The following is a 15937-nucleotide window of genomic DNA, read 5'->3' as shown; positions in this document are numbered from 1 at the left end:
AAACAGCCCAAGGTAGTCTTCATTAAAGGGAGAGAGACTGCACAATTTTCCAAATGTTACTGAACAGAATGCTAAAAATTAATAGCAGCCCTGGGTAATCTTTATTTAAGAGAGGGACAGAGAGAAGAACTTTAAAAAGTCATTGAACAAGATCTTAAAATTGACAGAGAAAGTTACATATGGGCTTCAAGAGAAAGAGAGAATATCATCGGTATTTTGAGAAGCAGTAATGCATGTCCATCTGGAGAGAGAGAGAGAAAGAAACCCACATGTAGCTAAAGAATGCGGTAAACCATGAAATCTAGAGGGAGACACAGAAAGTTACATGAATCGAAGAGAGAGCAATAAAATATGGGCTTCAAGATAAAGATAGAAGATCATCGGTATTTTGAGAAGCAGTAATGTATGTCCATCTAGAGAGAGAGAGAAAGCAACCCACACGTAGCTAAAAAAGCAGTAAACCATGAAATCTAGAGAGAGAGAGAAAGTTACATGAATGGAACAGAGAAACCCTACCTCGTGGAACTCCCGTGAGCCAGGAAGAAGCTCGCAACGATTCCCGTAGCCAGAAGAAGCCCCTTCTCCTCGCGCCCTTTCTTCCTCCTTCTCCACCGTCTCCTTCTCCTTCGCCTTTCTCAGCTCTCTCCCGGTGACTCACATTGGCCGGGCTAAAATCTTTATTTCTTCAAATCGCGTTGTGACGTGGAATCCACGTGGCTGCCACGTGGATTCCGCCTAGGTGGACTCCGCCGGAACTCCACCTGGCAGCCACGTAGACTCCACGTCACAGGCTGCGGACCAAATGGGACTTTGGGCTGTGTCGCGGCAAAAAAAAAGTAAGGGGTGTATCTCGAATTTTCGAAAAAGTTCGGGCCACACCGTGATATAACCCCTTCTATTAAAAAGGAGAGACACTTCTCCATCCACTTCTTAGATGGTCTATGGCCTCACCTCCAATTGCCGCTTCCCTGGTCCGCTTGTCTACAACGCCGCTAAACCCAAGAAGGAAGAACGGGAGAGCTCCGCCCATCACCATTTCCACGAGCCCGTCTCACGTCGACGTCCTCCACCTCCGCGAGCTTCTTCACGCAGCTGGGCACTCCTGTTACAGGCTCCCGAGTACTGGGTCAGATGGCCGGCCCAAGCTCGTAGCCTTAGAAAAGCTCCAGAGAGCAGTCGAGCACAGCCCCGTCGTTGTCTCGGTTTTCTGCAAGCGGGATTTCTTGATTGGAGACCAGGGTTTGGAGGAAGATCCTGGCTTTACGGGTTTCGAGCAGATGTTCGAGCGGGTTGTCTCCGTTCCTTGTCCGTCTTCAAAGCTCGTCGGCTTCGGGCGTGCTGTTAGCGATGGCGCGTTGACGGCGTCGATTCATGATGTCGTGGTGAGGACGTCGATCGTCTGTAGCCCCTGGTCGGGTCCGACGAATCATTGAATCGTTTTCATCTTCTTCAGGTCGAATCACGGGTTGAAAACTGATTTTTCTTGCTGTTTCATCGTGTTTCTTTCAAATTGTGTAAATTCTGAGCTACCGGTTGTTATGAATTCTTTTTTAAAAGCTGGACTCAATCTGTACCCCGAGAAGAATTTCCAAGATATATCTGTACGAAGCTGCGTTACCTGTGTTTGTTTGTTCCTGTTCGAATGTGCACTGGCATGAAACTTCACGCTCTATTTATCAATTTTGTCTGTCACATCTAGATAAAGATAGAGAGAGAGAACTAGAAAATAAATTATTTGCTAAGTATAGTTGCGGATCTCTGATTCTCAGGTTATGCCATCACTGCAAAGACTGGGGATCGGCCGTAAAATTGTGCAGAGGCTGGTGAGGTAGGCGCATACCGCAATATTTTCTTTAATGTATGCTCTAGTACATGGAGGCAGACCGATGTTATTTTCTTCTTCCATGTCCCAATTAGCTGTCTGTCTCAACTGTGTGTGTCTCTCTCTATATGTTTTGTTGCTGCTGCTCTTTCTATCGCTATCTATCTATCTATCGATATATCTATCTATCTATCTCTCCCTCTATCTGCCTTTGTTGGTGTTTCTCTTTCTCTCTCTCTATCTCTGTCTATCTTTTCCTCTCTCTCTCTCTCTATCTGTGTCCATCTTTTCCCACGCTCTCTCTCCCTCCCTCTCTCTATATCTCTGTCTATCTTTTCCCCTCTCTCTCTTTCTCACTCTCTCTATCTCATCATCTTTCTCTATCTTCTCTGTCTCTCCAATCCTCTCTCTCTCATCATCTATATCTTCCCTTCACCCTCTCTACGTATCTATCAATCTATCTACCTATGTCATCTATCTATCTATTTCTCAGTATCAGCGGGAGAATACAGTTTTAAATACACAAATATATTTTTGAGATGTTTTCTGTTTTTTTCGCATACCTAAGAGATGAACATCTTTGAAGCTACGGCAGCTGTATGAAAAATCCAACCGGATTTGACTTTCCTTTTCTGGTGGGATATATAAGCCGTCAAGGAGGAGCATTTGACCTATTTATTATGCTGGATTAGGAGTTGAATAACTGCAAGAAATACATGGCTAAATCTGGTGGGAGATATATGGTGTCTAGGAGGAGCAGTTGACCAATTTATTATGCTAGATTTGGAATTGAATAACTGCACGGAATACATGGCTAAATCTTGAAATAATGTCGATTAACTGGTACTGTCAAAGTGGCTCATGTATTTCCTAGGCGTATATATCACATGAAGAATGACGATTTAAGGTGGATAATTTGAGCTTCTCCTCCAAGAATTATAAATATGTCGGCAATGACCCCCTCCATGGGTTGAAGCAAGTCAGCAGAGAACCCATGGAAACGTTTTCTTTTTATTTTATCTTACACCATGTTGATTCACTTTAGAATTCCCATCTTGGCTGAATTTCTTGAGCCATTTCCATGCTTTACCGTGTGAATGGTAACATTACATATGAATTTGGTTTTGGGGGGGGGGGATGGGGGGGAGAATATTGGAATTTTCTGAGTCTTTGTAGAAATATCTTATTTTTTACTACTAAACCCTGGTTCCAAAAAATTCAATGTGGTAAATGAGACATGGCCAGACTTTTTAGATTGCCGTCAGCAGATATCTTGGCTGAAGCATCAATCAGATCTCGCGGTCAGTCATGAACTTTTGAGCAAAGCCACCAAAGGCGCAATTTTAGGAGCAGCAAATGAAGTTCTGTTAAGAAATGGATGTGTAGAAGTAAATGTGCTTCATTCCGACTTCTCAAAAGGGTAGCCTAATAGTGATGGCACTAAGTACTCTTATTTTCCTATGTCACTTGGCTGGCGCGCAACCCCACTCTCATGGAAAGATTGAGATTATTGCTGTGCTACGTATTGGCTGCTGGATTTCGGCTCGGCCATTGCTCTTCGGAGGTCATTGTGGCGTGGCTGAATGTAGAGCAGTCTGTGACCGAAGTTATAAATTATTTATAACTTCGGAAGATGGTCAAGGTAGCTTGCTTCCAAGCCACTTCAGCTAGGCAGAAATATTTTCGCCTAAATGCTATAAATTTTTGAAAAATAAAGTACATGTTTTCGAATAGATGGCTGGTTACATGGTTTATTCACCAGCTGTACAGAGAAGTGATGCCATTTTGACGGTTTTCTTCTCTCATGTGATGACTTCTTTTGTTTTCTGTTTCCTGAATATCCCTATTCATCAAAATCTAAAACCCATGTTGATCCTTCCAGGATTCTCACTAGCAAAGACATATATGACATTTCTGCTCTTTGCTCTGCGGAGGAGAGGTGACCAAGCCAGTTTCTTCTATCAAGTCATGTTTCCATCAAACATCTGATAGTTGATCTATTTCTGACGTATTCAGGTTGTTTTTCGCTGCTTGTGGTTTTGGGGATGATATTCTTGGGTCGACGACGATGATGTACACGCGGCAGGCGGTCATTGGCCCGGATGATGAACAGTGAGGATATATTCACTCCACTATTCATGTATATTCAATAAAATTACCAATGAATGAAATCAGCGAGCTCGGCTTGCATCCAATGTAGAGATCTAAATGGGCCTTCTGAGTCTCTACGAAGTCAACTCTGAGTTGAGTCGAATGGATGATGGGCTCAAGTGTCAAGTTGGCGTAATTGGTTCTGCATCCTTAATGCGATCCCTTCAAATTGAGAAAAAGAGGGATATTGATTTAAAGATTTAGCTTATTCAGATCTAGATCTTGATCTGTAAGAAGATATCTATTTGGTAAGATAGATATAGTACGTAGACAGATACACACATAAATAGATGTAAATATAGATATGGATGACATCGAGTCGCTATTTTTTTAGGAACCTTCTAACGTTTGCTATTGTTTCCTTCGAAGGAGAGAGAGAGAGAGAGAGAGAGAGAGACAGAGAGAGAGAGAGGAGTGCGTGGGAGAGAAAGATGAGCGAGTGAGAGAGAGATAGAAGGAGAGGGAGAAAAACGGGAGGGAAAGAGGAGTTGAGTGAGAGAAAGAAAAAGAGAGAGAGAGCAGGAGAAAAAAGGATGGGAAAGAGGAGTGAGTGAGAGAAAGAAAAAGAGAGAGAGAGCAGGAGAAAAAAGGATGGGAAAGAGGAGTGAGTGAGAGAAAGAGAGAGAGAGAGCAGGAGAAAAAAGGGGGGTGAGTGAGAGAGAGAGATAGAAAAAAGGGAGAGGAAGAGGAGTGAGAGAGAGAGGAAGAAAAAAAGGTAGAGGAAGAGGAGTGTGAGAGAGAGAGAGGAAGAAAAAAGGGGAGGAAGAGGAGTGAGAGAAAGAGAGAGAAGGGGAAAAAAGGGAGAAAAAGAGGAGTGAGAGAAAGAGAGAGGAGAAAAAAAAAGGAGAGAGGAAGAAAAGAGGGAGGAAGAGGAATGAAAGAAAGAGAGAGAAGGGGAAAAAAGGGAGGGAAAGAGGAGTAAGAGAAAGAAAGAGAAGGGAAAAAGGTAGAAAAAGAGTGTGAGTGAGTGTTAGAAAACAACAACGACAACCCAGAAAAACCGGCGAAGGAATGAAATGGAAATTCAAATGAAGTCCACGACAAAGTAATCATTATAATGCTTAATGTCAGGTTGAGGTCGGGAATGCTTGGTATCAGATGGCGGCAGATCAGGTACGGTCTTGGTCTTCTGATTAGGAAACGTGTCTTTAACAGCCCCCCGCAAGCTCAAGCCTGGTTGAAGGTTGAGTTTGAAGCGAAGAAGACATAACTGGACGCAAGCAAGATGCTTTGTCAGAAGGTCAGCAAGTTGATCATGTGTGGACATGAAAGAAAGCTGCACTGATCCTTGTCAAACTTATTCTCGAAAGAAATGATAATCAATTACGATGTGCTTTGTACAAGCATTTAAAACAGGGTTTTTACTAAGATAAGTAGCACCAAAATTGTCACACCAAAGTATGGAAGGTAAAGTTAAATTAATGTGTAATTCTTGAAGAAGGGATTTTCACCATATGAGTTCAGTAGTGGCATTCGCTATAGCTTTATACTCTGCTTTAGTGCTGGAGTGTGCTACGGTGATCTGTTTCTTGGAAGGCCAGCTGACAAGATTACTACCAAGATAAATCAAGTAACCACTAGTGGATTTTCGATCTTTGGGATCACCCACCCAGCCTTCATCACTAAAGATGTGAAGCGTGTTTGGTGAGTAAGAGTAAAATTGCAAGAAAAAATGAAAGGTACCTTTGATGTATCAAAGGAGATGTTTGAGATGTATCCAATGACATTGTTGTGGGTCATGCATGTATTGGCATGCCTTATTCATGACAAATGCAATGCCAGGTCGAGTAAGAGTTAAATATTGTAAACTACCAACAATTTTGTGGTAGAGCATGTTATCACATTCAAGATGTGAATTTGTTTCCTTTAGGACTGAATTTGGAGTTGAACATGGAGTATTGACTGATTTGCAATCAGTCATTTTTGCCATTTGAAGTATTTTAATGGCATAATTTTCCTGAAAGAGAGAGAGACCTACCTTATTGTGTATAAGTTGAATGCTGAGGAAGCTTTTGGCTGGGTCAAGATCTCGATCTGCAAGCTGATTACTTAGTGCTGAGATTGTTTGAAAGATAGAAGCTGTATTAGGACTCAATATTAAAATATCATCAACATAAATAAGAATGTATTGTGGTATTTGATTAGTAAATTTAAAAAATAGTGAGGGGTCTATACGAGAACCAGTGAAATCGTGATGAGGAAATAATTGACTTAACTTTTGAAACCAAGCAGGAGGTGCTTGTTTCAGACCATAGAGTGACTTGCGTAGATGACAAACATAGTTAGGTTGTTGAGGAGATTCAAAACAAGGTGGTTGACGCATGAAGATGATTTCAGACAGATCACCATGAAGAAACGCGTTAGAGATATCAAGTTGACGAATATGCCATTGATTACTAACGACAAGAGAGAGACGAATGCAAAGAGAAGTCATCTTAAGAATAGGAATGTAAGTTTCATGATAATCAATACCTGGGGTTTGACTGAATCCCTGGCCTACCAACCGAGCCGTGCATCGATCGAAGGAGCCATCTGGGTGCAATTTTGTATGAAACACCCATTTGCATCCAACTAATTTTGTGTTGGAAGGTGGAGGAACTAAGTCCCATGTACGATTATTAATAAGAGCAGAATATTCGTCAGACATAGCTTTGTGACATATAGAATCTTGAAGAGCAGTCTTCGCGTTTGTGGGTTCTACGGGGAAGTTTGTGGAGATGAGGTATGACAGAAGAGGATAATTGGTAGAAGTGTGACATAGTTCTGAGACTTTTCTAAAGCGTTTGGGAGGTGTACAACTAGATATTGTGAGTTCAATTGAATTAGGTAATGGAGTGTGGAAGGAGGTAGAAGGTTTAGATTGATTTTTGCTTGTTGGCGAGCGAGAATTGGACTGAGAGATTGGATTAGTACTAGGTAAGTGAGTAGATGGAGAAACATTATGATGCGAGGGTCCAAATTCGACAGGTGTAGATAATGGTGTGGACCAAGGAGAGTTGGAAAGGTATTTGACAAATGTGTTGTGGAAGTGTTTTTGGAAAAAAAGGGATAATATAGTTTCATAAAAAATTACATCTCTAGAGATACCAATTTTATTTGTATGAAGGTTTAGACATCTATACCCAATGTGGCAAGAATTGTAACCAAAGAATACACATCGCTCAGACCGTGAGCTCAATTTTGAAGTAACATATGGCCTGAGATTGAGAAAAAAAAAAGACAACCAAAACTTTTAAGAAAATTATAATTCGGATGTTGATAATAAAGTACCTCAAAAGGAGATTTGAATCGCAACTATGACATTGTAAGGTGGTTGATGAGAAAAGTTGCTGAAGCAGTTGCTTCATCCCAATACAGTTGTTTGGAACAGTTGCATAATGCATCAGAGAAAGTGAAGTTTCAATGATGTGGGGAAGATTTTGTTCAGCAACACCATTTTATAAATGCGCATGAGGGTAGGAGACTCGATGCTGAATGTCATCTTTCGTCAGTACTTGGTGTAGTGACTATATTCACCACCCCAGTATGAGTGAAAAGCTTTAATTTTACAATCAAATTGGTGCTCAACTGAGCATTTGATTAGAAGAAAGTTGTCGAGAAGATCAATCTTTCACTTAAGAGGGTATAGCTAGGTGTATTTACTAAATGCATAAATAAAGGTAACATAGTATGAAAATCCTAGGTGAGGCAAAATAGTCGCAGGTCCCCAGAGATTAGAATGAATAAGTTCAAAAGGTCTCAAAAACACATGACATGAATGACCATAATGCAATTGTTTCGTCTTTGACATAGCACATGATTCACATAAATGTGGCTGATGCAATTTGATCAAAGGAAAAATATAACGTGAGATAATATTTTTCAAAGTACATAAAGCAGGATGACCAAATCGTTGATGCCAAAGCTCTATGGACACTGACCGACAAAAGATTGTGGAGATGCTGAAAATGCCAAATGATATAATTCGTTCTGGACATCACCCTTGAGTAGAATTGCCCCTGTCCGTCAATCCTTGATAAAAAAATCATTTGTGAAGATTAAGCTTTAAGGGCATTTTTAACACTATGTTTTGATGAATGTTCAAAGTGATGCATGTCTCAATATGGGTTGTGATCAAAGCACAATAGGTCCTCAGTCAAGTAGTTGACTGATTGTATGGGAAACTAAAATAAGAGCCTTAGATTTATTAAATGTTATGTTGATATCTTTAGTTAATATTATGTTAAACATATCTAAAATTTTAATATTACTTTAGATCTCAAGTCCTTGGCATAACAGCTAGTTTTGCTCTTAACTCTTGAAAGGTATTTTGAATTGAAGGCAAAATTGTAAATATAAACAAAATCGAAATTAAAATGATTAATATTTTATATTGCTTAATCATAATCAATGAATATGAATGTTGAACTTTTGACATATTACCATTATACCCCTTTCGGATTTCCAAATATATATATACAGTTTTGAGCCTTAATCTCAAATCCTCATCTCCTTGCCCTTTGAAAATCGCAGTCCAAAAGCTAAAGAGATCTTTCAAGTCCTGGAGCAATTTTCAAACAGTTTTTGAGCATTCTTTGAAGATATCATTTGTTTCTACCATCAATCCAAGTCCATATAACTTGAAATCGTGGTTTTTGGTGCAGGGTTTCTCAACATTCGAAGAAAAGAAGGCTGGGATCTGAACTACGCACATCTTTGATCCTGTGATAAGTTTATAATTTTTAGCATATTTTTTATTCCGATTTTGAGTTTTTGATCAACATATGAATGTTCCTAACATCCATACAAAACCAAAAAAAATTGAATCATGTCATTTGGTTTAGTTCTTAAAGATTTACAAGGATTTGAAGTTGAACATGGGGGGAATCGAGCGGTGAACAAAGGATGTTGAAAGATTGATATTTGGATATTTCTATGATTCGTTTTTGAATATCTTGTGTGAGATAATATTTGTGAAAAATTGTGTTACAAAGCCATTGCAGGTAGAATCATTGCATTTGGTGCAGGATTGAAAAAGATATCGGCGTTTTAAGCATCAAAGGTCAAACGCGAATTAAGACTTTTATCCAAGGAAAAACGTAGAGGAGAAAAGGATAGAAGGGAAATCATAGTTAGATTTATGGATATTTAACTCAATATAATTTTGATATAAAAGTTTTTTGTTGAAGTACTTAACATTGATCATTGCCTTGGATACTATTTCGAGTAGCCATCAATACTAAGTGTTGTTGAGGAGATGCATCATTCATGAATATACTGTTATTGCTAGATCTTTGTGATCACTCAGGTCAAGGCTCTGGGGGCCATAAGAAGAACGCTTTGGGGGCTAAGTTGAAGTAGATTAAGCCGTGTCATTCCGTGGAAGCCTTTGAGGGTTGAGGACGACAAAGCTTCATCGACTTTTTCTTTTTCTTGGTATCCTTGTTCAGCCTTATTTCCAAATGATTTTCTTGGGGGGCATTCACACAAACTTGGTTAGGGCACATCATTACCTTGGGACGGATACCCCCGAACAGCATTAAGGATTAGCCTAAGCTGTATAAAAAAAAATAACTGTCTTCCATTTCCTCTACCTCATTTCTTAAGTAGAAAAATCCTTGGCTAATTAAAATAAAAATAAAATATAAATATAGAACCTAATTCACCCCTCCTCCTCTTAGGTTGTTCCTTGGCCACCTAAACTAACTATGTGGATGAAATTCAATACATACATTATTATCAAGCGTGAGTTGATGACCAGATAAAAGATTATTAGTGATCTTGGGAATGTGCAAGATATTTTGAAGAAGAACAAGATGAGATTACATACAAAGAAATGATTTTCCTATGGCATAAATAGGCAAACCTGAGCCGTCACCAATGAACAGTTTGCCTGAGCCTTGGTAGGGTGTTGGCTGATTTATCACTTGAGGATTTGATGTGACATGATGAGTTGCTCTACTGTCAGGGTACTGATGTGTTTGTGTAGTTGTTGATGGAGCCGGAGAAGGTCATGGAGAAAGATAGTATGTTTGAACTGGGGGATGAGGCAACCTGATATTCAGTAATGAAGGAGCATTGCGTGGAGTCTGCGGTCCAAATCTGTCATAACACACATTCGCACAATGTCCAATCTTTGAACAAATTTGACATCGAGGACTTGTTCTCGTTGGTTGAGTTGAGTTTTGTGGTCCATGACGTCCACGCCCACGATCTTCGCGTCCTCTAGTGGATCGTGTTCGTTGCTGATCTGTATGAGCTTTGTTTGCTTGTGGAGGCAAATGCTCTTCCCCTTCCTCCACATTACCAAAGGTTAGCATATTTTCTTCAGACTACAAAGCAAATATTGCATCAAAATAAAGGAGACTAGTGTGAGTGTTCAAACTAGTTCGGAAAGCTTGATATTTGGCCCAAGTATCCCCGACTGCACCAAGAGCATTACCGACTGCACCAAGAGCATTGCCAACGTTGCATATTTCTTGAACAAACTCATCGATAATTTGCGTACCTTGTCGAATGTTGTTTAGCTTATTTCTCAGCTCCATAACTCTTGATTGTGAACTAGAGGAAAGTTCAATGTTGGGTTCTCCATGCTTCGAGAGCAGTCATACTTTCTTATATGATCAGGAGAACTTCGTCGCTCATAGACGACATCATAGTAGCCATAACCGCCATATCCTTCTTCCACCATGGGTGTCCAAGATTTGTGAACATTGGAACAGAAGCAGGTCTCTCGTGGGTAAGGTGCTTACCTAACCTTTGTGCCACCACGGTGGCCTGTACACATCACATCCACAGGGGTTAGTTTGCCTATGTAAGCTTGATGCAACGGGGGGGACAAGTGTAGCTGGGGCTCTTTCAGGCGATCCCGTTCGTCACCTTTGGCGTTGGATAACGCCTTCATTAGAGGAGCCTTCAAATCCCGACGGAGCATGCTCTAATACCATGTTAGAAAACAATAACTACATCGGAGAAAAACAAACAAAGGAATGAAATGGAAACTCCAGAGAATGTTTATCTACGTAAGACCATAAGAGTTTGTATATGTATTTATAATAACGGACGTTTATGAGTTTATAGAATGAGTGAAGGAATTCAAATAAAGTCCAAGACTGAGTAATTATTATAACGCTTAATGTCAGGTTGAGGTCGGCGACACTTGGTGATGTCAGACGTCGTCAAGGATGTTGTCCGGTCGACACCGAATATGATGGTTCGCTGGCGATAAGGGATGATGGTATCAGACTACGGCAGTGTCGTCGTCCGATGGTTCTAAACCCTAATGGGTCAATGTAACTACGATGCGTTGAATGCCCTATGTGTCGTACGTGCAGGCTCCCACTTGAGGGAGGTGCCAAGCTCCAAGCTTGGACGAAGTCACCGAGTGACAGCGATGGTGGCCTCTCGAACCTCGTCGGAGCGACGAAGGCATCTACGGCCTAACAGAATCTATCCGTAAGGCTCGCACGTAATGGACGTACTCGTCCGTACTGGTAAGACACTCAGTTGACCGTAGTTCTCTCAATTTGTCCTCTCTCACCTACTTAGCCTGACCGCGGTGGAGTCAAAGACGAGGATATACTGCAAGAAGTATATAAACAAGCGACAGGAGAGGACGGCATAGCTCGTCGGTGGTGGCTTGTAGTGCAGTGTCGTCGATGGTCAGCGGTGGTTCAAAGCAGGTGGGCGGAGAGTTGCCAGAGAGATCACGGCGGCTCGACATGCGAAGTAGCGCTGGAGCTATTCGTAAAGGTCGGCGGAAGACTCGTTGAGGATTCTGCGCTCGGGGCGACGACCTCTCCGGGGCGGTGAGGAATGGCGTCCAGGGGCGTCATGAGTCAGCGACAATTGTCGGGGTGCAGGGCGTGGTGGAGGTGTCCGGTGGCGGTACCCAGTGAGGTGGTGGCGCAGGGGGCAACGACGTAGCCCAGTGGGGGCGTCCGACGGCGGCGGTTGTAGCCGCCCAAGCGGCTGCGGCTGACCGGTGACTGCGGCGGCGCCCGGCGCCTGCAGTCAGCTGGGGTGGTTGCGGCCACTCCGGCAGTTGAGGCCGGTCCTGACGGCTGCGGCGGCGCCCGCCTCTGGCAGCGGCGCTCACGGCTTGCGGCAGCGCCCGCTCGTCGCGGTGGCGCCCACTGGGACGGTGGCGCCCCTGGCTGGCAGTGTAGGTGCCGCTTTTGACGGCACACGCTGGTCTGGGGCAGCCCGACGACGGCAGCGAGGCGGCGCGGTGGCGGCGCGCCCGCAGCAGCGGCCGCCTAGGGCTCCAAACGGAGCCCTCGAACGGGCCAACAGGCGGGACGGAGCGGGCACGAAACTGACCCCATTCCGTTCTGCCCATTCTCTCTCCTTTCTTCTGTTTTTTTCTTCATTTTTTCCCTTTTTTTGTATTTTCTAAATGGTGAAACCAAGAGAGATAATACCACGACTTTCTTCTTCCTGGTCTGATTTTTTAGGGCGCCCCCCTCTTCCTTTGTATAGGGGAGAGGTTTGGGCCCCCTAAATGGATCAACAAAAAGGGGAGATGATGCCCATTTAGGGGGCCCTTATAAATTGGGTCCCCTCATTACAAAGTAGAAGGGAAATTAAAATAAAGAAAAGGAAGAAATGAAAGGGCATAAGGGAGGGGTTCCAAATTGGCTAAGGATCCCTCCCCGTGACGACAACGACGGGCGTAGAGACGCGTCGCGGAGCGACAAAAACGGGGCGATGAACACGAACAAAACACAAAACATGACAAGAGAAGATGAAAACCAAGAACGGTAATCGAGCATTTCTTTCACCCGGTCTTAGATGACGATGGCGGGTGGCGTGAACGCGATCGTTGACGATCCTTGATGGCATGCGCCATAACTTGGTGTCAGATGGTGGCAGCTCAGGAACGGTCTTGGCCTTCTGACTAGGACACGTGTCTTTAACAGTGAGAGAAAGAAAGAGAGAAGAAAGAATGCGAGAAAAAGAGGAGAGAGAGAGAGAGGAAGAAAAAAGTGAGAGGAAGAGGAGTGAGAGAAAGAGAGAAAGGGGAAAAAGGGTGAGAAAGGGAGAGAAAGACAGAGGGAGGGAGAGAAAAGGGGAGAGAGAAGAAAGAATGCGAGAAAAAGAGGAGAGAGAGAGGAAGAAAAAAGTGAGAGGAAGAGGAGTGAGAGAAAGAGAGAAAGGGGAAAAAGGGTGAGAAAGACAGTGAGTGAGAGAAAGAAAGACAAAGGGAGGGAGAGAAAAGGGGAGAGAGAGGGAAATAAAGAGAGAGAGAAGAGAAGTAAAGAGAGAGAGAGAAGGAAAGAGAGGAAAGAGAGAGAAGGAAAGAGAAGGAGAGAGAGAGAGATGGAAAGAGAAGGAGAGAGAGAAGGAAAGAGAAGGAAAGAGAAGGAGAGAGAGAGAGAGAGAGAGAGAGAGAGAGGGAAAGAGAAGGAGAGAGAGAGAGAGAGGGAGAGAGAGAGAGAGAAGGGAAGAGAGAGAGAAGGAAAGAGAGAGAGAGAGAAGGAAAGAAAAAGAAAGAGAGAGAGAAGGAAAGAAAAGGAGAGAGAGAGAAGGAAAGAAAAAGAAAGAGAGAGAGAAGGAAAGAAAAGGAGAGAGAGAGAGAGAAAAGGAAAGAGAGAGAAGGAAAGAGAGAGAGAGAAGGAGAGAGAGAGAGAGAAAAGGAAAGAGAGAGAAGAAAAGAGAACGGGGGAGGAAGGGAGAGAGAGAGAGAGTAGGGATCGGGGATTCGGACAGATCGTATCGCTTCGATCGGGCATTCGAACGAACGAATCCGAAGACGGATTGTTCCAACAAGATGACTGTTCGGATCGAATGTTCGAACAAGATCCGATTAGAACACGTTGTTCGAATCGGATTGAATCGAACGAATCCGGCAGCGCCAGCGGCCGCCAGCGGCTGCGCTCAGCGCCGGCCAGCGGCCGTCCAGCGCCAGCCAGCGACCGCCCAGCGCCCGCCAGCCGTGCCCAGCAGCCGGCCAGCGGCTGCCAACACAGGCCAGCGGCCGCTCAGCGCCGGCCAGCGGCCACCCAGCGCCAGATAGCGACCGCCTAGCGGTCGCCAGCGGCCAGCGCCGGCCAGCGGCCGCCCAGCAGCCGGCCAGCGGCCGCCCAGCGCCGGCCAGTGGCCACCCAGCACCTGCCAGCGGCCGCCAGCTCCGGCCACAGGCCGCCAGCGCCGGCCAGCGGCCGCCAGCGCCGGCCAGCGGCCGCCAGCGATGCCCAGCGCCGGCTAGCAGCCCCCAGCCCCGGCCAGAGGACGCCAGCGACCGCCAGCGGCGCCCCAAGCGGCGCCAGCGGCCGCCGGAGAGAGTCACTGGCGGTCAAACACGAACGAACCAAATTGTTCGTTCGAAACTTTAGATCGAAGACGAACAAAGGGTTTGTTCGATCGAATCTGCTGATCAAGATTCGAACGATCCGATCCCAGAGAGAGAGAGAGAGAGAGAGAGAGAGAGAGAGAGAGAGAGAGAGAGAGAGAGAGAGAGAGAGAGAGAGAGAGAGAGAGAGAGAGAGAGAGAGAGAGAGAGAGAGAGAGAGGGAGGGAGAGACGCATCAGAGAATCAGCGTCCCGGCGACAGATCTTCAACAAGCGTGAAAGCGTCCCTCCGCGATTGACTTCCAAGCCCACACGACGAAGTTCGTATTCGAGGGACAATCTTACGACGTTTTAACACCTTCCTGCGGAAACTAAAAAAATGGACGGCGAGAACAAAAAAGAAAAGCAGAAGAGAAGCAAACAGAGAACTCGCGGAGAAGAAGCAAAACCATTCGAGAGGGAGACGAAGGAGCCCCCTTCAGTCCAAGCATGAGAGAAATGAGAAGAACGATCTCCCGCTTCATTCACTCATTCACGCGGCCGCTTCATCTCGCTTATTCCCCCGTCTGCGCGTTTGAACGAATGAGTCAGCAGATCATTCAATCTCTGGCCCTCCATGATTGGACTCAACGGAGCTCCTTCCCATCCTCTCCTTCTTTCTCATCGATCACGCAAATTTCTGAATGAGCGATTTATTAAGATTTTGACGAAGCCATAAAACTCGGGAGAAATATCTTACTCGAGAAGACCGCGAAATCCAGATGCCCAGTTGGAAAGATGAGCGATTTATTAAGATTTTGACGAAGCCATAAAACTCGGGAGAAATATCTTACTCGAGAAGACCGCGAAATCCAGATGCCCAGTTGAAAAGATGGGCGGACGAAGCCCTCAGAAAAAGGGAAGAGATTTCCTACAGGAAGCTGTATCAGAGACCCACCTGACATGAAGCTCACACTCAAGGAGATTTTACGTTGAGAGAGAGAGAGAGAGAGGAGGAGGAGGAGGAGGAGAAGAAGAAGAAGAAGAAAGAGAATAAGCGAGAGAGAGGAGAAGAAGAAGAAGAAGAAGAAGAAGAAGAAAAAGAAAGAGAGAGCAAGAGAGAGAGAGAGAGAAGAAGAAGAAGAAAAAGAAAGAGAGAGCAAGAGAGAGAGAGAGAAGAAGAAGAAGAAGAAAAAGAAAGAGAGAGCAAGAGAGAGAGAGAGAGAAGAAGAAGAAGAAGAAGAAGAAAAAGAGAGAGAGAGAGAGAAGAAGAAGAAGAAGAAGAAGAAAAAGAAAGAGAGAGCAAGAGAGAGAGAGAGAGAAGAAGAAGAAGAAGAAGAAAAAGAAAGAGAGACCAAGAGAGAGAGAGAGAAGAAGAAGAAGAAGAAGAAGAAGAAAGAGAGAGCAAGGAAGAGGAGAGAGAGGGAGAGAGAGCGCGAGGAAGAGAGAGAGAGAAAGAGCGCTAGGAAGAGAGAGAGAGAGAGAGAGCGCGAGGAAGAGAGAGAGGAAGAGAGCGAGGAAGAGAGAGAGAGAGAGCGAGGAACAGAGAGAGAGAAAGAGCGCGAGGAAGAGGGGAGAAAGAGCACGAGGGAAAGGAGAGAGAAAGAGAAAGAGATGGCGAGACAGAGAGAGAGAGTAATAGAGCGAGAGAGCAAGAGAGAGAGGAAGAGAGCGACAGAAAGCGATCGCGAAAGAGAGAGAGAAGACCGATAG

The 15937-nt window shown here is 44.2% G+C and overlaps 2 protein-coding genes across 2 annotated transcripts; one reads left to right on the top strand and one right to left on the bottom strand.

Annotated features, from left to right (window-relative positions):
* The first annotated feature begins 902 nt into the window (after positions 1–902).
* Positions 903–4076, top strand: LOC144707802 (Acyl-CoA N-acyltransferases (NAT) superfamily protein). Its single transcript, XM_078581052.1, has 4 exons — positions 903–1382; positions 1770–1828; positions 3705–3761; positions 3839–4076. The coding sequence occupies exons 1-4, from the start codon at positions 942–944 to the stop codon at positions 3936–3938; spliced, it is 657 nt and encodes a 218-aa protein (XP_078437178.1). The 5' UTR covers positions 903–941; the 3' UTR covers positions 3939–4076.
* A 7440-nt stretch (positions 4077–11516) lies between these two features.
* On the bottom strand, positions 11517–15829 carry LOC144707785 (uncharacterized). The gene is made up of 2 exons (XM_078581032.1): positions 15079–15829; positions 11517–14811 (listed from the first exon to the last, which is right to left on the bottom strand). The coding sequence occupies exon 2, from the start codon at positions 13684–13686 to the stop codon at positions 12742–12744; it is 945 nt and encodes a 314-aa protein (XP_078437158.1). The 5' UTR covers positions 13687–14811; positions 15079–15829; the 3' UTR covers positions 11517–12741.
* Positions 15830–15937: the final 108 nt, after the last annotated feature.

This window comes from Wolffia australiana, chromosome 1 (genome assembly GCF_029677425.1).
Source record: "Wolffia australiana isolate 7733 chromosome 1, ASM2967742v1".
Classification (NCBI taxonomy): domain Eukaryota; kingdom Viridiplantae; phylum Streptophyta; class Magnoliopsida; order Alismatales; family Araceae; genus Wolffia; species Wolffia australiana.
This window is presented reverse-complemented; position numbering and strand designations above follow the sequence as displayed.